The sequence below is a fragment of the Pavona decussata genome, unplaced genomic scaffold (genome assembly GCF_977016875.1).
Source record: "Pavona decussata unplaced genomic scaffold, jaPavDecu1.1 SCAFFOLD_102, whole genome shotgun sequence".
NCBI classification, from domain to species: Eukaryota; Metazoa; Cnidaria; class Anthozoa; order Scleractinia; family Agariciidae; genus Pavona; species Pavona decussata.
In genome coordinates this window covers 7,539,184-7,562,722 of record NW_028145517.1, presented here as the reverse complement: position 1 = coordinate 7,562,722, position 23,539 = coordinate 7,539,184, and the positions used below count along the sequence as shown (strand labels likewise).

General features: G+C 38.7%; 2 protein-coding genes across 3 annotated transcripts in view; both read right to left on the bottom strand.

Moving 5' to 3' along the window:
* Positions 1 to 8,057: 8,057 nt before the first annotated feature.
* Positions 8,058 to 9,589, bottom strand: LOC146472032 (histamine H2 receptor-like). Its single transcript, XM_085120881.1, has one exon. It carries the CDS (start codon positions 9,554 to 9,556, stop codon positions 8,534 to 8,536), a length of 1,023 nt encoding a protein of 340 aa, XP_084977007.1. The 5' UTR covers positions 9,557 to 9,589; the 3' UTR covers positions 8,058 to 8,533.
* A 6,340-nt stretch (positions 9,590 to 15,929) lies between these two features.
* Positions 15,930 to 23,539, bottom strand: part of LOC146472028 (synapsin-2-like) — a 46,373-nt gene continuing 38,763 nt past the window's right edge. The window contains exons 7-12 of one of the 2 annotated variants that reach the window (XM_085120580.1): positions 21,236 to 21,378; positions 20,503 to 20,577; positions 19,474 to 19,579; positions 18,794 to 18,935; positions 18,225 to 18,248; positions 15,930 to 17,463 (exon numbers count right to left, since the gene is read on the bottom strand). In XM_085120580.1, coding sequence (XP_084976706.1) covers positions 17,360 to 17,463; positions 18,225 to 18,248; positions 18,794 to 18,935; positions 19,474 to 19,579; positions 20,503 to 20,577; positions 21,236 to 21,378 — 594 coding nt within the window. In that variant the 3' untranslated portion in view covers positions 15,930 to 17,359. The remainder of the gene's footprint in view (positions 17,464 to 18,224; positions 18,249 to 18,793; positions 18,936 to 19,473; positions 19,580 to 20,502; positions 20,578 to 21,235; positions 21,379 to 23,539) is intronic. The other variant, XM_085120581.1, reaches the window with a different exon arrangement.

Sequence of the window (23,539 nt, the reverse complement as noted above, 5' to 3'; positions counted from 1 at the left end):
CACGGTCAAACCTAGGCACGAGTACTAAAATGTGCCCAGCAGGGGAAGTCCACGGGAAGCCTTTGGCACGCAACAAACCACACACACCATCTCCCAACTAAACCGCTCAAAACAGCGTTTGGAAGCACTGAGAAGCATTGAAGACACAGCAAAACACGCCGGGTAAGCTTTTTCAGACTTTGTTATATTTTTTGTGGGTTTTGAGGGAATATTGTTGTTTAAATTTCGATTTAATTTTAACGCCATACAAACTCTTAAATCACACTTGCATGGGTAACCTGTGTCACATACGCTTTGAGAACCTGTGCCAATCTCGTACCCAGAGTCTTCAGGCTTTTTGGTCAGCGGGGCAACGCCGGGAAGACTCTGGGGACATCGAATTTTATTACCGCAGGATTTCTGCGGTAAAACAATGGAAACCGTTTCGAAACAGCCAATCAAAAAAATTGAATTTTTTCGATGTCCCCAGAGTCTTCCCGGCGTTGCCCCGCTGACCAAAAAGCCTGAGGACTCTGGGTACGAGATTGAACCTGTGCTGAAAGGCGAGTTGAATTCGCCACAAGAAAGCAGGCGATGGATGAAATGAATCTGAGCGCGGTGGCAATAGCAAACGCGATGAAAATGGAAAAATTGCGATTGAGGATGTTGAATACAAATTTGAAAGAAAATACTTTTTTGGTCATTTTCATAGGGAAGCCCTCTGAAAATGTTTGACACACGCGTCTGATTAATAATTATTCACATTATCAGACACACACGTCTGATTAATAATTATTCACGGTTGACGAATGTTTGTTTTGACTCGTGTGACAATCCTATATTAACCAGCATTAAATTCTCGACTAGTTTTTCTCGCATAGTCTTCATTGAATTTTTTCCAATTTTGAAGAGCTTTCTCGCGATTATTTTGTCTCCAGCGAGCGGAGCATTCTCTCGCTATTTGACGGCGTTCTGGGTTGTCTCGATAGATGGCCATGCGATTGTAAACTTCAGGACGAACTAATTTTGAAGGGTCTTGATCGTTCTGAGAGAGGATTAATACCATCTCATGTTTTTTCATCTTTGGTGCATATTGAATTTTTTGTTCTTTACAAATTTGTTTTAATTCTATGTGTGGTAATTTTGAGTAATCAATTGTCTCATATTTGGGAAACAATTCAGCTCTTTTCAATTCGCTTAATTTATTCATAAAAAGTCGTTTAGCTTCAGCTTTAATTTTCAGAGCATTTTGAAGATTCTATATTGGATAAAAAAAAGTTTTTTGAATTAGATTGACAAAATTTCTTGAAAGAGACTGGAAAATAAAAAAATTTCTTGGCGCATTTTAATTAGTAGATATTGTTTCTTTTTTAATGACCTTGAGGATTTTTTAATTTATTTTGACTTCTTTGAAATTTTTATGAATTGGTGGTTTTTTATGCGGATTTGAGGGATAATTTTTTGGACTTGTTTTTGATGACCTTGGTAGATGAAAATGAGCCAGAACTCTCATTAATACACTTCTTAGGACCAAAAACGTTTCGGGTTGTTTTTTATTGCCTCACTAAGGTGGTCACTGATATACTCCTCCCTCGCAGACTTAGATTCTTGTGCATACGTTTCCTGGCGGCAAAAAACTTGTGCCAGTGGTGTACAGATCCTGTTTTCTTTGCCTTGTTGTATTTTCGTGGTGAATAAATAAATAAATAAATAAATAAATAAATAAATAAATAATTGTTTCGCCCTGGATTGTCGTCGAAGTGAGCGATTGAAACAAGGTAAGTTGCATCTCGAACTTGTCATCTTTATGTGGGATGCAAGAGTCCATTATGTTGTGAACACTGTTTTCAAAATCGTTCCATTTCGCTTCCACCGAGTTTTTATCGTACTGAGTGCTGAGTTTTGCAGCAAGTGTTTTTAATTCCAATTTAATAGGCTCATCGTCAGATCGCTTTCTGATGTAAACTTTGCGCTCTGCATGCCGTTTTTTTGTGGCAGGATGACTTTAGTGTAAACAACACTATGTCATGATCGCTAATTCCTAGTTCTACACTGACGTTGCAAATAATGCCGGGCGGTTTGATAAGACAAGATCCAAGGTGTTACTTAAGTTGCCCTGTCGCCTGGTCGGTTCCTTTATGAACTGCACTAAATTATATTCCTTAGTCAGCTCAATCAATTTCTTTGAAGTAGAAGAGGAAAGGTTTGCTTAAGCCTCCAGATTATCCCATGAGATATTCGGGGCATTGAAATCGCCAGTAACACTGAATCATATCATGCTTGTGGAGTTTAAGCCAACAACAGCCCGTAGTTTGTGAAACTAAGAATCCATTTCCTAAAACTTTCTGCTACTTAAATTTTTAGCTAAACCAGATCATACAGTATTAGCTTCGGTAAATTTCCGGCTTTAAAATGCCATTAAAAGATCTGGAACTGGCACAAGAGACAATAATATACGAGTTATATATTAAATCCGGTTGGGCGTCCGTGCTTATTCAGTTGAACAAACTTGCTTAGGCATGAAACGATAAATGATATGTTGTATTAACATTCAAACTCATCCCTCAATATATTGGCATGTATTAACAACAAACATTTGTGACACATTCAGTTCTAAAAATTTTAAAACCTTTGCATTCAATTTCGATTGCAACACCAATAAACTTGGTTCACGGTACTCTCTCCAACGTGATACTAGTAAAACAATTTTTTTCAGCTAAAAGTCCTTGCTTATGAGTTAATGGCTCTGTTGCAAATAACATCTTTTCAGTTTCCTCCGTCAAAAAACTTTTTGAGGCCCAAACCTTCATCATGGGTAAATTCTAGTTGTTAATCATGGCAAACAGAAAAGGAAAACAAAAACAAAAGAAGTGGTTACCTTTTTAGAGAGAAACACAATTAGAAATGGTCGTCAAGGAAGAAGGTTGGCTACCATGCACCGACAAAGCTCAGTGCAGATGTGCAAATTTCAGTGTTTCATCACACGGGGGCTTGTGTATTCACTGATTAAAAGTTAATAACCTGGGATAATCGTTGTGCTCTCCTTTTTTGTGACAGTGGCCGTTAATTTATTTCATCGCCTCATCGCATGTAAACTTTCACCTGTCCCTACTTAATCGCCTTTTTCAATACTACACTTTGTGGTACTTGTCTCAATGCCGAACTGATAAAAAATTATTTTTCTCACACCCGTCAAATCTAGGGCCACCCAACGGTTCAATTCGTTCGGAAGGCCTTAATTGCCTCAGAAATTCAAATTTAGTTTCAAGGAAAATTGAACTGTTTTCTTCAGCAAAATGTCAGCTCAAACTTAATTTCCTAACACTGGAAAACTAATCCCTTTTGTTGCGGAGAAGCAAATATCTTGTTAAAAATGCGAAATAAGGTCAGGAAGAATTTTTTGTAAAGCCAACTAGAGCTCGTTGACTCCCCAGGAAATAAGATTCCATCTCCTAGAACGTTCCGCGACTTAAATTTTCAGCTAAATCATTCGAACAGAATAGTACTGCATCACCAAACAATCTGGCAACACAGAGGACATATAAGTGTTTTGCTTAAATATTCTCTTTGGTTGACTTTGAAATGGCAGAAATGCTGATGATTATGAGCAATGTGGCTTTTCGTGCCTAAGACCTAATTTTACTTTCTCGATCAACAGTCCATAATTTGGAAAGCTCCTTGCCGAGTTGTTTGTGAAGCTGATACTATACAAGGATAAAAGTTAATTGTTTGGGGAGCTCTGTGTTGAAATAGAAAATCGATATCGCGTCCTTCAATACATAATCTGCCTTGCCAGAGTTCAGATAGTTTTTCGCAGGGAGCAACACATTGAAATTTTTTTAACTTAAAGGATAAAAACAAACATTGACTCCAGCGCATACGTTCAATCGATAAGACGTAATTTGCATATTTTCCCTCGCAACGTGCAAGGTAGGGAGCGACACCTTGACAACAGGAACCTCCGGGCTCTTTCACTCGTTGAAAATTTTGAAAACACGTAAACGATATTAACGGAATATATATTTTTAAAAGAGAACGGAATGGGCAAAATACCCTCGATATGCTGATTTTCTAAATTATTCAGCGAAAGTGTTATTGAGCTTTTAGCTTCCACGTCAGCGTAACTGCTGGAAACACCAGCTTGCCTCACCGCTTCGTTCGCGCTTTTAGCTATTTTATCTGCTTATCACCGTTTTCGTTGAAAAATCCCACTGGGGAAGATGGAAAAGGGCAGGCATTCACCTGTGGTTTGTCTATAGGTCTCTTTTTCTTCCTTGGTAGTGGCCAACCACAAATCAATGGGAAAAGAAAAGAGCAACATGCAACAAAAGCATCTTTGATGGCATTGGAATAAAATTTATTGAACGTCTAAAAAGACTGATGCCCCATTCAAACCAAGGCTTAAGCACGTTTAAAAGCTGTTTAGCTAAACACAGTTTAAAATTGCTTCCTTCATAAAAGCTGCTTTCGGATTTTTGTCGACTACAGATTTAGCACAAATGAAAGCATAAGTTAAAGTTTACTTGAATCCTATGTCAAAGCCAATGGTTCAGCTTTCTGTTACCAATTTTCATTTTGTTAATCTGGTTTAATTAAACATGTTTTGTCGGTGAGAATGGGGCTTGATATATATAGACTACAGCAATTTCATATTAACTTCAAACCTATATACGAGTATTGAATCTGTTAGCCAATGCTTAAATTGAACATAGCTTCTGTTGAAACCGGGCCACATACCAGCACTGTTATTTCCACCCACTGTACCGGGAAAAAGATGACGGCCGGACATTTTACCACCAAACCTTGCGAAATTTTAATACAGTCAACAGCCATGTTTTTGGCGAAATTCGTCCTTGTAATAACAACATTGTGTATGGTAGGTTTGAAGTTTTATAACTTTTATGTACGTTATATGAGCGTTTTTTTCGAGTTTTTGTACGCTACAAGTTATAGTTAAACGAACAGGTCGCTATCGTTTTTCGGTACAGAGGATTATCACCTCCATTAAAAGAATTCGTCAAAAAAAGAGAAAAATAACAATGTTTTCCTTTCTTTGGGGCTTTGTATATTCTCTGCTGTTTTGATGGCTCATTTGCTCCGGCTATGAGCCAGTATCAGTATCCTGGCCAGTATAGAGAGCTCGAGGAACTTGAGGCCGTCCTTGCCAGTCAAGAGTTACTTGCTTTTGAGGGCATAGACATATCCGAGCACTTGAGGGAGGAATTCGATAAAAGAGCACGTTTCCAAAAGCCTACCACAGTGAACGAAATTAAGCGAAGAGAAAGAATTAAGCAGAACTCCAAAAAAAAAAAAAAAAAAAAAAAAAAACTCAACAAAGTACCGCGTGGTCGGTAATCGTCTACTGAGCCTGGGATGAACACCGAAATACACAAATTAATTGAAACCCTTGGAGATGAGTATAGGTCCGTTCCAGTTGATTTGGGCACCACCCCCGTGGAAGAGGTAAATTACTGGCTTACAAGATTCATATTGGAAGTCATGAGAGGTGGTGGCAAGCCGTACCCGTACCCGTGCTCTATATACTCATTGATATGCTCTATATAGAGAATACTAACTAGTAATAGTTTTCACTAGAGCTGCCCCCGCTTTTGAAGATATGTTTAACACCTGTATATGGTTTTTACTGGATATAAATACTGGGCATACGAATTTTAAAAAAGAAACGTTTGAATATTTATTGAAGTTAACATCCATGTAACTGGTTAGCATATTTATCTGTAAATTTGACATTGCAAACACATAAATCAGTTGATATAAATGTATTTCAAGTGTAAGTTAATATTCTGTGTAACAGGAATATATTGTACGTTAAAAATTTGATTAATTGTTGGGAAAAATCACTATAATAACCATAACAACAACAATGACTAAACTTGCAACAATGTATAAATCTATCAAAATATAATCACCTGCAGTATATTTATGTATAAATCAGGCAATATAAATCTATTTAAATTGCTGCTCGAAGATGTGAACTCGTGATTTGAAAGGCTGCTAAAGATGGCGAAAGGTGTGAAGTCGTGGTTGCAAGAGCTTGACACACTACAAGAAGATGGCAAAACGCGATAGTTGAAATGCGATTCTATTAATTGCTGTTGAATGCTTTTGAATTCAAATAAATCACTGAACTGCAAAATACTCAACCTGAAACGCTGCTCGAAGATTTGAACTCATGGTTTGAAAGGCTGCTAAAGATGCAGAAGATGGCGAAACGTGACTTCGTGGTTGCACGACCTTGACACGCTGCTAGAAGATGGCAAAATGCGAACTCGTGGTTGAAATGCTGCTAAATGATGGCAAAATGCGAACTCGTGGTAGCAAGACCTTGAAACATTGCTAGAAAGAACTCGAAATGCTACTAGAGGACGACAAAACGAAAACTCTTGCTCGCAACGCCGTCAAACGCTGCTCGAAGACCTCGTTGTAGCAGAATGACAGCTACCCGACAGCACCTTGCGCGCTTGCTGAAATATTACCCGAGACGACCGTGCGCGCTTAGTTTGATCAAATCGAGATTTTTTTCGCATACTAACAAATTTACTTACAGTACTTACTTTCTTACATTTTGAAATTCCTTATATGTATACACGCGGGGAATCCTAGGGTGCCTCCTCGGGTTTTGGGCTCTGGGCCAAAACCCTGCGGGGGCAATTAAGATTTAGGCAAAGGAAAACAAAAGAAGAAATCATTAGTATGTTCTATATAGAGCATACTCAGAGCATACTATTTACCCCACAATTTCCCTGTGCTTCAAAGCCCCCGCCTCTTTACATAATTTAAGACAGTTTATGGGATATAGAGCACACAAATACTGGGCACTGATTGGCTGAGTGTGTGTGACCATGTTCAAAGTGATCATAGAGCCTCGAGCACCGATGAGAAAAATATGAAATGATTCCTGTCGAACAGAAAACAAAACATAAAACAATGGAATAAATGTGATGGAATATTTTAAGCCTGGAGAATAATTCACAACCTGAAATAAACTCCTCGAAAAAAATTGGCCAGTAATTTCAAGTTTGCCATCCATTTTCATTCTGACAAATCCTGCGAGAGTAAAGGTATTAATTTATACTTTTACTGCACCAGTATAGTAATAATTATCAACAAAACTTGAGCATTTATGTTTTATTGACACAGATATAGTTTTTTGGCTTCCCATGCAAGTAAATGCTAAAAGATAGGGAGCCTTGCTCCTTTAACATCATTAATAAAAGCTAAGCTAACTGCTAAAGCCAAAATGGAGATTAAGTATACAGGCCACTGTACAACAATGAATCAGATTGTCCAACTAAAATTACAATTAATCGCGATTTGTTTCCTCGTGTTATTTATAGGACGACCTAATTTATACTATTAAGTATATATACATAATTTATTACATACTATTAATATTAATATTAATGCTGCATAATATTATATTAATTCATTGAATACATTATGTTCAGTGACTCTAGCGGCCAAGTATAAGTGCCTCGCTAGAAATGGGAGAATTTAGTATTTTTTCAATAGTGTTATTAGTAAAGCATTAGAAAAAAGTAAAGATCACAAATTTGTTAGGCGGAGTAGCTCCCACACAAATATATGAAACTAATATATATATATATATATACTGCACACATCACATAGTCTGATGGCGGTTTACAATTCTTCTGTGGGGTGAGATAGGACGCCAGCATGCAAAGGCGCCACTAGCAGCCGCTATCAGTCCATATTTTGATCCCACCTACCCACCCAACTCAGGCATGAATGTGACTGATACAGATGAAATCAGAGATAGCGATAGACCAACACACCGGGGACTACGCCCCCTACTTTTTTCGAACAGTGTGTTGGCTCTTTAACGTCCCATAGGTTATAAGGAACAAGTGTTGTGAGACGGGACCTACTTTTAACGTCGAGCTGTACTCAAATGACTGACTTGCTCTCTGATGCCCAGAACGATTTATAAGTCTAAATTCCTATTTATGAATCTTGATCATGACAGCACAAAGATATAATTTCTTGACTAAGCAATTGAATTAATATCTGGTTTTCATTTTCTCAAAAAAGCGGATTCCTTGACAGTAGGGACATTGAGATCTCCAACAAAAAATTGCCTCATCCGCTGGCAAATTGAAAGGCGTTATTTGTTTTTGAATGCTAAAGTGTACTAAAGCGTACTGTTTTAAAGTGCAACCATTAAAGGGAAACGACACTCTTGCAACAAATTGACGTTTAAATGTTAGAAAAAGTGTCTTAATTTCAAAGCTTACTTTAAAAAGCGTTCTTGAAATTTGGACTTTATTATCTCCTACTTTCGCTTTTAAATTTTCTGCCTGCCGCCATTTTGGATTCCATGATGTCATAATGTCATGATGTCAGTTATTCTAAACAAAAGAACTTCTGGTGTGAGTCGTTTTCCTTTGAATTCTCAGTTTGAAATAACATATTGATAGAGCTAAGAACCCGACTCTCTAAGGAGCGAAAGGAGTAATATTATGCTACATTTTCGCTTTTAATATCATGCGCGGTTACTAGCGAAAGTTCCCCGCTAAGTGCTCTCAACTCCCGGCAATCTGCCCACGACAGTCTCTTGCGTAACAACAGATTTTCTTGCGGGATTTCCCATCGGGTTCTCTGTTGATTGTCCGGGCGTGTGTTCTCCTGTCAGGTTTTCTCCTCTCTGAGGCTCCTTTGAACAATTTTTGATACTCACGAATGCCTTCCTGAACCTCTTCATTTTTAAACTGTACAGCACTGGATTTAGTGAGCTGTTGGTCAACACCAACAGGAAACTCATGTCTCGAAGCCAGTGAATTGTAACGCAATCACACGCTGAACAGAAGTACATGACGTAAATGAGAGAACACGAAGGGACGAAACAAAGCAAGAATACTCCTAACATCAGTAGATACAGCTTCGTTAGTTTATTTTCCAAAACGACTGATTTTTGTCTTTCAGAATTTTGGTTCGACCCTTCGTGCATGGCACCGATTTGCCTCGTTCTGTTTCGCAGAGATTTAAAGATCCTAGAATATGAGAATGCCAGGACGCAAGCTGTAGACAGCACGGCAGTATTGGCAAAAACGAACGCGAAATGGATGAAGCCAGTTTTTATGTACGCCAGCGAAAGAGCTACGGATATTAGCCACACAAAGATACATATTTTTATGGTTAATGCCAGGGTAAAATGGGCCTTATACCACAGCGCGTGTGATATGGCCAAATATCTATCCAGCGAGAGTAAACCGAGAGTTAACACGGAAGTGGTACATGAAATAAAGTAGCTCAGATGAGTAAGGTAGACGGTAAAACCCTGCACGTAACCACCACGAATTTCCTTAACCATGAAGTAAGCAGCCATTGGATCGGTTATAGCGCCTGCGGTCAAATCTGCCAGGGCCAAGCTGGCTATCATAACAGTGAAGGGTTTTCGAAGCTCTCTGTAAGGATCTTTATACACTGCAAACAGCACGAGGGCATTCCCTGGTATGGTGACAATAGAGAGTAAGAGAGATACAAACATGGAGATGTAGGACAGATGAGTTGGTGGTGCTACAGTATCGCATTCCATCCTGTTGTCAGAGCCTGTGAAATGATATGAAAATCAAAAATGAACGCGTAGGGCCAGATTCACCAAGCCATAAAAAGTTAAAACTTTGCCATGAAAACAATGGTGCTGCAATTTATGTTGGAAGGGCCACGACAGTGCGTAATCCTTTGTTTGAATGTTCAAACTTCAGTTGAATATCTTAACACGAACGTTTCTACTGGTCAGTTGCTTCAATACATTTCACCTGTCTGTGCACTGTCAAAGCCTAAAATGTTAACAGAAACATATATATAACAAAGAAATTTGTCAGGGTTCATAACCATTGCATATTTTATTAACTATGATCCTAACTATTGTTTCATAGCAATAGACAATTGTATTTCTAACAATAGACCTTTGTTTACTAACAATACTTGAGATACATGTAAACTAGTAGGAAGGTTTCGTAAAGCTCACCCCAGGACTTATGTTGCTACATCACGTGCAACATTTCCAAAGCGCTTAAGGGATAGCATAGTTTGTGCGGGACATACAAACTGCAAATTTGCTGCGAGCCATGTTTAATGACGGTTTTAAGCCTCAAATTGTGAATCAGTAAATAATTTCAAGCTTATTAATGAGAATTATTGTGCTTATTATTGTTTATATTTTACTGCAAAAACAGATCGTGCAAAGCCTGGTGGGAGCAGATCGTATGCATTCAATTCCAGAACAATTTTTTTAAATTAAATTTAAAATCGAGTTATTACACTTTGTTTCCAACAAAATAAACAGTGATTTTCATCTGCATTTTCAGATTTTAGACAAATCACCTACATACAAAGTAAATCTTTATTATCCACGCGCGGTCTTTTATGATAACCCATATTTACACAAGCATGCGTAGTCGGAATTGGTTTGCCTCCAGTAAGATAGCATGTGTCCATAATTTATTGCATTTGTCACAGGCCGCATAGTTTTGTTATTTGTAACCTGGCTTTAATCAAAATATACCTCCGAAATGGCAGGGAAGTTATCGCACATCTAGCAAATGAAAAGGAATATACTTAGTATATTAGTTGTTGCCTTAAAACTATAAATCAAAACTTAAATACCATATACAATAATTAGCTTACACCCTTTTTTATTTGGTGTAGTTACGCCAATTTTGACTATTTTGGGGGCTGCAGCTGAGCATTACTGCTCTTGACAATCTTAGTCGCAAAGCAGTCTTAAACCATTTTAACAATCAGTTTGAAAAACTGAAGCAAAATATGTTACCCGATATACGTTAAACACACGCCATTGCAAAACTACTGACTATGATGGTGTCGGGACTAAGCATATACATTTAAGCAATCGTTTATTAAGATCAAAGACGAACTCATTTGGTCGATTGTTTTTGTTTTAGTCTTCAAAGCAACTTTCTTAATGAAGTTGGCTTCTTACTAAATTTGAGCCTTGTGTATTTTTTCTTTAAGTTCGGCTTCAGTACTGCTCAGTTCTAAATAGGCCTGTTTGAGCCAGTAAAGAGCGTTGTTTATAAAACTTTATATTTAATACAACAGAAAAAAATGAAAGAGAAAATGGTTGCAGACGTGCCCGTTGTTATGCTTACGCTTATGCAAAATAAGACCAAAATTTAATTGAAATGTTGTTTACGGAAGAAACCTCTTTGAACGTTATTGCTATGTTTTTCGGTTGTAAGAAAGCTTTTGTTTTCTACTTAAGTTGATTCTGAAGTTTGTTAATTTAAAACTTCGAATGTGGTGAGTGTAGTCAATGAGCTATTTAATCTAATTTTCATCGGTCCTCAACCCAGAAGATTGAGAACGTTCACTGACACGAGAAAAAAACTTATTTACTAGGGTTAAATAAAACTTTAAATTTTTGATATTCCAACTTTTCGCGACTTTACAACGAAGAAGTTTTTGTCCTGCTTCGTCTTCAAATTTCCTTCACCTAGACCGAATTATCATAAAAGTCTCAGGATTGAATCCACGACATGAGGGTTTTGGTGCCACCAAATCATTGTTCTCGGAGTTTTTGCTCAAAATTTCAGCGCTAGAATTACCACGAAAGACTAAAAAGCAACAAACTTCGGCCATGATGGAAGTCAGATTTCTGTTGCGAAAATAAAAAATACTTGAGATTCATTCATTCTACAAGGTCACTTTAATAGTGCTTTACCTAGATGTAATATTTGCATGGAAGCTTCACCCTAGCATATTCGAAGGAAATTTTATACTGCGTTTACATAACTGTTTACGTTTCCAAGGTTTCCGTTTTTAATTGCCCGGTTTGAGTTCCATACTGGAACAAAATGGATGAGATTATTAAACGAAATTACTGGTGCAAATTTTCGTATCGAAATTAGATTCTTTATCCGTTAAACCGGATAACCATTAAAATGAGAATTTAGTCTGGTATCATGTATTACAACGAATACAGAGCCACGCTGAATCGAAGCCAGTGGGCCGAACTGTCATCATGAACTAGCTCGTACCAGTATGAAAGTCACGGAAGCACACAGTTGAGGGAAATACTTCAAATGTTGTTTTCTGTTTTTCAAGATCATTCTGGGGCCTTTTAAAGTGATATTTCTCAATGCTTACACATTTTATCTGCATGTTTTTATTCTTTAGCTGAATTTTAGAGAGCAGTTCTCTTTCCATCCTTTTTACGAGTTGCTCTTGGATTTCCGAAAATCTTAGCTGACCTTATTTCGCTCTCTCGACGACATTTTTCGTCCCTTCGAAATCAAAAGGCATTAATTTTTCCATGTTACTTAATTAGGAAACGCCAGTTTTTCTTCACAATTCATTTGCGAATTGACGAGATGATTCAGGCCTTCCGTACTGATATGTATCCAAATAAACTGCTGAGTGCCTCGGAAGTCAGACCGCGATATCATTCAAATTAACACCTGGCCGGCTAAAGTAGCGAATATCACGTTATGCCCTGCATGGTTCCATGAATTAACCGCGTCAGAGTTGTTCGCGGTTAATTTAGATGGGCCACTTTAAATGCAGATATTTCTCCACTTTGCTTTCGTTTGCTTGTCCCATGTCAACTTTTTCAGGGGTAGCCCGAAGGCTTTAATCGTTTCAGAAATTCAGATTTAAGTCAACAACCGGCCGTAGTTCGGGAAAATAAGATTCCATTTCCTAAAACTTTCTGCTACTTAAATTTTTAGTTAAAGCATATCATACAATAGTAGCTTCGGAAATTTGCCGGCTCTAAAATGTCATCAAACGATCTGGAACAGGCACAGAAGACAATAATATACGAGTTTTGCTTTAATCCGGTTGGGCGTCCCTGCTTATTCAGATAAACAAACTTCGGTTTAGGCACGATTACAAGCAAAAAATGATATGTTGCCTTTCATTCAGTTGTGAACGGTGTATCATTCAAACTCATCCCTTAATATATTGGCATGTATTAAGAACAAACATTTGTGACACATTCAGTTCTAAAAAATTTAAAACCTTTGGATTCCATTTTGATTGCAACACCAATTAACTTGGTTTTGTACTCTCTCCAACGTGATACTAGTAAAACATTTTTTTCAGCTAAAATTTCTTGTTTACATTATTGTCACAATGAGTTAATGGCCCTGTTGCAGAGGCAGTCGGGCCTCTATTAAGCGGCCACTTTCCAAAGTCCCGAATTATTTGTCAGTAAATTGCTGTATCCGATACCTCTTCAATGGCCACCTCTACTAAGCGGCCAGCAAATGATCTTTTCAACCGAAATGGTGAGAGATAATATATGAAGGTGATCAAAACTGATAACAACAAGAACTGCAATATAATCTCCACTATAATGACACCGATCAACTCCAACACTTTGCCCAGTTTCACGGTTACCAGGACCTTGCCGTATCTATCGGCAAGGCAAATGACTTGGTCTCCTTGTTACAGCTCCGAGCTCCACAACGGTAAACAGCAGTGACGGATTGTCGTCTGTGAAATATTTTGAGCTAAAATTTTTACAGACTGTTGCAAAAGAGGCCTAAAAAAATTGATGTTTTGTTACATAGATTTGCATATTTTTCTGCACATACTACATGCTCTCTGTGTTGGAGCTAGAGCTTTGCACGGACTTAAAATGCGCAAATACAGGACACTTAATATTCTATTTCAATGGTTTTCATATATGTTCGTTTTTCAACAAGCGTTTTGCTATATAGAGGCAATAACATTACGTTGACTGCCATTTCTACCCAATTTATATTGTACCTCTATTAAACGGCCACCCTCTATTAAGCGGCCAGTTTTCAAAGTCCCCAGGGTGGCCGCTTAATAGAGGTCCGACTGTAACATCTTCTCAGTTTCCTCCATCAAACAATTTTTGAGGCCAAAGCCCTCTAGTTCTTAATCATGGGAAACAGAAAAAAAACCCCGACAAACAAAAAAATCGTTACGTTTTACCTTTTTTGAGATAAAGACAATTAGAAATTTGTCGTCAAGGAAGAAGGTTGCTCCCACGCACCGACAAAGCCGCAAATGTGCAAATTTCCGTGTTTTAACCCATGTGGCTTGTGTACTCACTGATTAAAAATTAATGACCTGAGATAATCGATGTGCTCTCCTTTTTTGTGACAGTGGCCGTTAATTTATTTCATCGCTTAAGGAGCGTAAAGTTTCACCTGTCCCTACATCGCATTTTTCAATACTAGACTTTGTGATACTTGTCTCAATGCCGGACTTATAGAGAATTTCTTTTTCTCACAGCCGTCAAATCAAGGGCCACCCAACGGTTCAGTTCAGTGGATATCTGTTCGAAAGGCCTTAATTACCTCAGAAATTCGGATTAAGTTTCAAGGAAATTGAAATGTTTCTTCCGCAAAATGTCAGCTCAAACTGAATTTCCCAACACTGGAAAGCTAATCTCTTTCGTTGCGGAGGTGCAAATATCTTGTTAAAAATGCGAAATAAGGTCAGCGAGCATTTTGTAAAGCCAGGAAGAGCTCGGGCGTTGATTCGCCGGGAAATAAGATTCCGTCAGCTAAAGCATCCGAATTAACAGAACAGTACTGCATCACCGAACAATCTGGCAACACAGAGGACATATAAGTGTTTTGCTTAAATATTCTCTTTGGTTGACCTTGAAATGGCAGAAATACTGATAATTATGAGCAATGTGGCCTTGCGTGCCTAAGACCCAATTTTACTTTCTAAATAATTAATTGTCCATTCGATCAACAGTCCATAATTTCGAAGGCTTCTTGCCGAGTTGTTTGTGAAGCTGATACAGTGGTTAATTGTTTGGGGAGCTCTGTGTTGAAATAACATAATCTGCCTTGCCATTAGTCTGAAATGTCAGCCGCCTCCTCCCCCTAACCCGCAGGCCCCTGTGGGTTAGGGGGAGGAGACGGCTGATATTTCAGACTACCTTGCCATAGTTTTTCCCAGGAAGCAACACATTGCAATTTTTAACTTAAAAGATAAAAACAAACATTAACTCCAGCGCATGCGTTCTTTCGGCAAAACGCAATTTGCATATTTTTCCTCGCAACGTGTAAGGTGGGGAGCAGCACCTTCACAACAGGTCATATAATTATACACATGGCTGAATCTCATTAAGTCAGTAAGGTGGAACTGAGGTGCCAACGAAAGGGATCTGTCTCATATGGTCTAGGGGCTGACTTTTCTCTCCCTCACTGTCTTGTCGGGGACAAGGTATCGGAAAGCATCGCGGAACCATCTCCAGCTGTCATAAGCAAACCGCGGGCCGAAATCTCGCGGTGAATCGTCATGGTACAACGCTCCGGCAAAGTGTCCAGAGGTACCGCTGTCGGCTGTATTTTTCTCTCTTTTTCAGCCATTTTGATATTTTAAAAGGCTGGTAATTCGCTCGAGGACATCGTAGGGAAAGAAGCGTTTCGTTCATGCCCTTTGTCAAATTGTCGACGGGTATTGTGTACTATTCCGCCATAACCTTTAAGCCAATTCTGCGCATTAAACATGTTCCCTTGAAAATATAACATTTCCTGGCGCGCTACTTGCCTTCAAATTTCATTGGTAAAGACAGTGTTAGAGCGTAAAGTCAAATACGAATTTTTTACGAGCCTGACAGGGTTGCCAACAGGCAGAAAAAAACAAACGACATATTTTTTACCCAGCTAGAACCAGTGTTTAGAAACGTTCCAGCCAGTTTTCAGTTCCCAGCCAGCTCTCTTCCAGCCTGCAGAGCGGGTTTTTAGTCGAGCGGCCCCATCAACTACTCCTGTTTTATCTGCTTGTCACCCTTTTCGTTGTAAAATCTCACTGGGGAAGATGTACGGAGGCCTGACATTCACCTGTGGTTTGTCTATAGGTCTCTTTTTTCTCTTCGGCCTTGGAAGTGTCTTTTAACCCGACCAACCACAAATCAACGGGAAAAGAAAACAGCAACATGCAACAAAAGCATCTTTGATGGCATTGGAATAACATTTATTGAACGTCTAAAAAGACTGATATATATAGACTACAGCAATTTCATATTAACTTCAAACCTATATACGAGTATTGAATCTGTTAGCCAATGCTTAAATTGAACATAGCTTCTATCAAAACTGGGCCACATACCCACACTGTTATTTCAATCCACTGTACGGAAAAAGATGACGGCTGGACATTTTACCACCATACCTTGCGAAATTAATACAGCCAACAGCAATGTTTTTGGCGAAATTCGTCCTTGTAATAACAACATTGTGTATGCTAGGTTTGAAGTTTTATAACTTTCATGTACGTTTTTTAAGCGCCTTTTTTCGAGTTTTCGTACTCTTAAAATTACGGTTAAACAAACAAGTCGCTATCGTTTTCCGGTAAACTGGATCGCATAAACCTTCATTAAGAGAACTTCTCAAAAAAGGGATGGCTATTAGTTACATTCCTGCCCATCATTTAAATCAGCAAAACCAAGCTAAAGATAAGTAAATATATATATACTGACTAAATAATTAATAAATAAACCTAGTCAATTTTGTGAATGAATTCTAACAAAATTTGAAGTATAAAAACAATCAAAGGAAATGGATTAAAAAATAACTATAAAGATAATTAAATAAATTTAAAACGTCTCAGACTAGTCAACCTATGCTATTGAAAAGTCATTTATACATGTTGCTTTTGTTCAGTCTTTCCTAGATTCTGTAAGACTGTAACTTTATCATAAACTCGCGTAAAAGTGTTACCTTTTAGCCGTTGAGGTACGAAGCTAAAATCAATCTACATATACCGATACATTTGACACCGTAACGCCGGCTACAATTTTCCCGCGCTTGGAACTAGCTACACGTTTTCCCGCCCTCTGCACCGATAACACGATTTTCCGTGCTTGGCACCGGTTGCAGGTTTTCCTTGCTTATCATTGGTTAACTGCTTTCCCGCGCTTGGATCCAGTTACATATTTTCCCGCGCTTGGCACCAGTTGCATCTTTTCCCGCGCTTAGCACTTGGCTCCTGCGTTTGGCACGGAACAGGTTGGCTCTAATTTAATCATTTGTACAACATTACAGTACACAGTACAGAACTTGAAGCTAACTTTCATTCTTTGTTCAGTGAAGCCTCATTGCCACAAAACAGACAGTAACTCCGCCTTTGTATATATTCCAATAAATAACTCAGGTTCGAAGAGGCGTATATAATCAAGAAATTAACTGAAACGTCCAGCGTCAATAAATAAATATTGAAATTTTACATACACTATTTCCACTGACGTCATTATAGTCAGTGCTGATAATTTTTATTTCAAAAAAGACCTAATGAACGGGATTATGATATATAGTTAAGATAAGCAACATGAACAATATTCCACTCTTGGCACACACCGCTGACGCAGTGGATAGACTGCAGACTAATCAATAAACCCGCTGAACATTCCATTTTTCTTCTTCTCCGTCTTCGTTGCCCCTTCCGAAGCCGTTGGTGCGCCGGGCCCCCCGATAACTTTGAAAGCACCTGCAGATACACAAATTTTAATAAGAAGGTGGTTTTTTATTCAAAGAAACAACTGTATGTAATTTGCTGACCTCTAAAATTGTTCACTTCTACAAAGACTGGCTCAACGTGTATTAATCGATCCAGGAGATTAGAACAAACAACTTGCTGAGGCAACTGAGGCAAAGTGCTGTACCGGCTGCACGCTTTTCCATGTTTGACTTCAGTTATATTCCTCGGTTGTGTGTTTCCCGCGCTTGGCACCGGTTACCCGTTTTCTGCGCTGGGAACCGCTTGCATTCTTTCGGGTTCGAGTTCTGATTGGTTCAATGCATTATTTAAACTTGCTGTAATTGGCCAGATGTGTGTACTCTTTTCCGTTTTCGTTGAGAAAACGTTAAATAGAATACCACTATGAGGAGACCAAAACGTTCTGTTAAAATTATAAGGGATAAACACGATAGGAAGCAAGAAACACAGACAGGTAAGATGCGACGAAACGAAATTCTGCTGTTTGTATAGATAAAGTTAGAAATTAAAACGAAGCAAACAACGGAGACAAGTGACAATGTATTTAGAAGGAAGTATATCTATTTTCAGTGCTTAGCTATTTCAAGATGTGTAAGCAATTGCAAGTGCCTTTGCCTGTAACAGAGAGAGCTTCAAGGCAAAGTTGAAGTTTTAGAAACGCTTATTGTTTCAGGTAATCTGATTCCTTCGTGCAAGCTGAAACAAAGTGAGTCGGTGACGGTGATGCGAGAAAAGATCATTGAAGTACTCACCACTACCACCACTGGACTGATCAGCTGACAGACAGAAAAGAAAAGAAAGGAAAAGAAAAGAGGAAGAAAGAAAACAAAGGGAAGAAAGAGAAAGATTAATATATAGCTTTTATTTATGGAAAGAACTGTAACTATGGATTACATACACTTAACAATTACATTAAGAAAAAGAAGGAAAGATTAATACGAGTTAACGAATATAATTTTTAAGTTCAGCTTCACGATTTTAAAATTAAGAGCTCATGAAAAAGTCAGATTGATTTCTTTTACAAACTTAATTTCGTTTGTTTCCTCATTAAGGGAAACACGAACAAAGGTATTTCAAAGTCACGTCTATTATGATTCACCGAGCTACCGAGCTAAGCTGACACCAAGCCACATAAAAAATTACCTCGAACAACCAGAGGAAACACAATCGCTCAAAATTAAAGAAATGTTCAAATTATTCTGGGTTAAATTCAGTAAAAGAGTGAAGCAAAAGTAACTTTTCCTTGCTTAAGCTGGAGGAAAGTTCAAAATTCGGCGTGGGTCGAGAGGATTTAGGGATAAGTAAGTACAAAGTTTCCTACCTGTGAGGGCCGCGCCCGTAGCGGTACTGGGTTGGAGTTTTGGCGGGTATTCTTTCTCCATTCTCTCGACCACCAGGTCAGCGATCCTCCCCTGGTCTTCATCTTGTGTGTCACTGAAGAGTCGCATGGCCGTGTCGTTCACCTAAGAGTTAATGAAAAAAAATCTTTGCAGTTGTAAGAGAGCGCAGAAATTGAAAGCTTTGTTTTTGATTTTCAAAGTACTGTCTCTTCAAAGCCAACAAGCGCACTTGCAATTTACCACTGACCACTGGAATATTTTGACTGTTAAAACCTACCAAACTAATGAAATGTTTAAGTTGTCACAGAACAGCGTGCCATTGACCAATACATGACTATTTTGATTACGTAACAAGCCAAAGTAATTAACTTTTTAATCGATCGACTTTTTTTTTTTCAACTTTCTTAACCAATCAAAAAGACAACAATCACAAGCGAATTTTATCGCCACGTGACTATTTTGATTGTTTCATTTGCCAAAGTAACCAAGTCTTTAATGGGACAACAAAGAACAATGGAAAGTAATTCATTACAAGAACTGCAACCTCGTTCCCAGGGTCTTGCATCTTCCCACCCCTGGGAATGAGGTTGCAAGAACCGTAGCATCTACAGCAAAAATACAACAAAGTGCATTACTGCAAAATTGCTGACGTTTATGTTACCTCGATGATATACTCTTTGTTGTCTTTCCCTACGATCGCCTCCACGCACATGATATCAAGGCCACCTCCAAACAACTGGCTGCATTCATCGACCCACATCTTATATCTGGAGAGGAATGTTCTGAGGTTACATTGAGATAAAAAATGGAACATGTGAAGCGCACTTGCAACGGGTATTAAGCGCCGGAAAACTATAACAGCTGCCAAGCGCGGGAAAACATGACCTGTACCAAACGCGGGAAAACATGACCTGTGTCAAGCGCGGGAAAACATGACCTGTACCAAACGCGGGAAAACATGACCTGTGCCAAACGCGGGAAAACATGACCTGTGCCAAGCGCGGGAAAACATAACCTGTGCCAAGCGCGGGAAAACATGACCTGTGCCAAGCGCGGGAAAACATGACCTGTGCCAAGTGCAGGAAAACATGACCTGTACTAAGGGCGGGAAAACATGACCTGTGCCAAGTGCGGGAAAACATAAGCTGTGCCAAGCGCGCGAAAACGGGGTAGAGGGGGTGTGATCCCCCGGGAGAACTCCTCGGAATTTTTTTGGCGGGGGGGGGGGGGGGTATGCGGCTCGGTTCCCTAAACCCTGACCCTATTTCAGACCAAAATATGTAATTTTTCGGTACCTTTTTCACATCTGGCTTCTAAGACTCATTCCTGTTTTCAGACATGGTTTCTAGAATCCATACCCGTTTTAAGACTCTCAGACCAAAACGGCTTATAAAATCTACACCCGTTTTCAGACCAAAACCACTGAAAAACCATACCCTTTGGGGCCACATACGCCTAAAAAGCTTATATAGCGTATCACCCCCGGGGAGTAACCGGTGCTGAGTCGTGGCGAAGTAGGCATAATCGCGATTTGTGATACTTTGATACTTCATTTCATTGACCCAACTTATAAACGACGTTAAGGATTTAAGGATAAGTTTTTCACAAAACATAACATTTGAAAGCAGCAAAAGCCAGAGTTGATTTCTGTTTAATCGCCTCCAGGCTATGATAAACGAAAGTACATTACCTGTCGGTGATCGGTATTTCCTCTAGAACCGCCGACCCGGTATTCGTTTTCCAGTTATCGGAAATCGACGTCCGCCTGTACATAGAAAGGAAAATATGTGTGCGAGCTCAGCACTGACGCAAAAACAGTGACGCCTTTTGTGTGCATTGATACTAACTCTATCGTAAAGACGCAAGTGTAAGCACACTCACAAGAGAACTAAGAGAAACATTTCCTTATGCGCTTGCATTGCGCCAGTTTTGCCCTTATCCTAACGCTTGCGTCATAGTTGCAAAGATTCATCGGTTGCCATTTAAACATCGGATGGAGAGAGACAATGAAGATTGCGTGAGGAAAAAAAACTGCATGCCGAGATGAAACATCCGGGTCTTAAACATCCGGGCCCAGTTATTCATGGCCCGATGAAGCTAATTCTGAGTTAACGTGAAGCTTGATTCAAGGTCAATTACTAATCAACAAAGATTCTTCTGAAAAGATTTTGTCCCTTAGTTTTAACTTAAGATTTTTCTTTACAATTAGCTTAAAATCAGCTTTTCATAACATTTTTAACGAGCGAAACGAAAACCTCGGTTATCGTTAATGGGGGATTATGGTTAATCGGCTTTGGAAAAACCAGGCCGGAGTCATAAACTATACCAACGCGACTCATTTACTAACTCAATAATCATCAAGTTTGAGAGAATACTAGAGGAGTCAAGATAGATTATGTTCAAAATTATTGACAAGAACTCACTTGAAGGCTCGATAGTGGGTGCCTATTTTCTGAATCCTAACATCACATTTGCCAGGAATGAATGGCTCAGTTGTAGCGTAAGTATCGGAGAGAGCCACAATACTCGCGATATCTTGAAAACTTCGGTGGTTGTGCACACAAACCTGGCAAAATTAAAGAATATAAAAGGTAAACAAAAATGACAAAGGTAAACAAAATAATAAAGGTTAACTTTAGTTGCCTTGCAGAGAAAAAAAAAAGGTGAAATTCTGCACGGGGCCGGTCAAAATGGCGGTAACCTCTTTATTAGAGACTTTAAGCCTCTACTGAGGCCGATGTACGAGTTCGACTGAGCCGAAGAGATATAGTCCAAGCTTTTTGCCGGTCAGCGACGAACTCAACGCAGTTGTTTTGAACGATGATAGCTAAGCCTACGTTTAGCTACTAGTCCGTTCTCACAAAAACTCGTAGAAAAATGACGACAGCCATCTCGTTTTCCCGCCAAAATGACACTGGTTCACTCGCGCACGCTCTCTGTCTATTGGCGGGAAAAACTTGTAGTTGTACTCGTAATAGAATCTAAAGATCTCTAATGCTTTAAGATCCGATATTAACATATATATTCTCTTTACTTTTTCTGTTTATTTCTTATTGTACTAGTTGGGAGAATTTCTTTACACATCAAGACATTTTATCTTTGGTGATCATTTCTTTCTTTCACGTGACCGGTATGACTGAAAAAGTTGTAATACATGTACTGTGAGAATCTTGATGTTGGTCACTATGTGACTGGGAGTTAAAGAGTGGTGCTCGTTTTGAATCTATTAAATTGTAATAATTGAAATATTTGCCGTTAAAATTACCCCTTTGCCGTAGTGGCAGCATCGGAATTAGGTATTTTCGAATTGTTTGACCCTTCTTTATTTATTATTTTTTTCATGTTCGGGTTTTTGGTTCGCAAAAACTAAATAGCTTTCGATAAAGTTGAACTCAAAGAACCATGTTACAGACACAAGGGGGCATTTTTAGAGGCCAGGACGTTTCCTCTGAACAACAACGCGAGGCAAAAATATTTTCGCATCATGTTTAATATGGTTGACCAGACAAAAACAAGTTAAACAACAAATAAATAGACACCTATCCGGTAAAATATTGAGCGAGGACAGATAAACATATGAAAGCGTGATTTTTCTTTCAAATAATGATATTTCCTTTTGTAATTAAAACCGTCTGGTTTTTATTTGCTAGCTAATTTTAATGTGCGACGTCTTCAACTGATGTATCAATCTGCATCCGTAAAAATAAAATCAATTAAGTTATTAAAATAATTCTTGTACCGGCCAAATTCGGCATAAATTTTTGTCATCTTTGTTCACAATAAAGACGAAATATGCTTTGAACTTAAAACAGTTCATTTCCGTAGTTTGGAACTGAACGTGATATTGAAGAGAAAGGAACGTGAAATACGTTCAGTATTGTTTCAAAAAACAAATTTGCAAGATTTTGCAAGTGAAAAATCTGTCTGATCGCACCGGATTCAACATATAAATTGCCAAATACTTTTTTTGGGAACGGAAAACTACGCTGGGGATCTTTCCGGTTGTGGAATAATTAACAACGGAAAAAGAAGATTAAGACATGTCTGGCGCAGAAATAAATAAGTACTGTTTGGATTGAAAATAGAACAACGTAAAATAAAAAGGTTCCTTTTCTTTCAATTATCAACGCCCTAAACGTTACGCATACTATCGCCCCCGGCCGATATAATTTCACGGCAAATTTAGGACGAATTTCGCGCACAGACTGATTTGGCGATAAGAATTATGAGAGTATAATTAAATGTTTGCCCCTTCACACCGAACTGTAAGCTTTCTGGTTTGACTAAACTCTGCGTTTTGCCTATTTCTCGACATAAATTGCAACGCAGTCTTTCGTACAGGATTTAGCTTCTTTCGCAAGGCAGTCAAACTTGTAATTCTGTAACTGAAGTTTGCATTCCAATTTCAAAAATACTTTTTGTGTGGCGTTGTTTATGGTCAGTGGCGAATCCAAGGCTGGGCCAGGGCCAACACCCTCTGGTTGTCATTTTCTGGGGACAATTCCCCACTACAGATCAGCCACTGTGGACACTGTGTCATGATGCTGTAAAAAAGTAGTTTGATATTTGAGTCTGTGGATAAAATCTATAGCTGTGGTCTTCTTTTAAGCAGTACAATGTACTTTGCTGTAGTGCTGTTAGAAGTGTATCCATTTAATCACAAACCAAAGCTCTTGAGCTGTACATTCGTCGTTCCTGCTTTACGGTTTGCTTTACAACATCGTGCA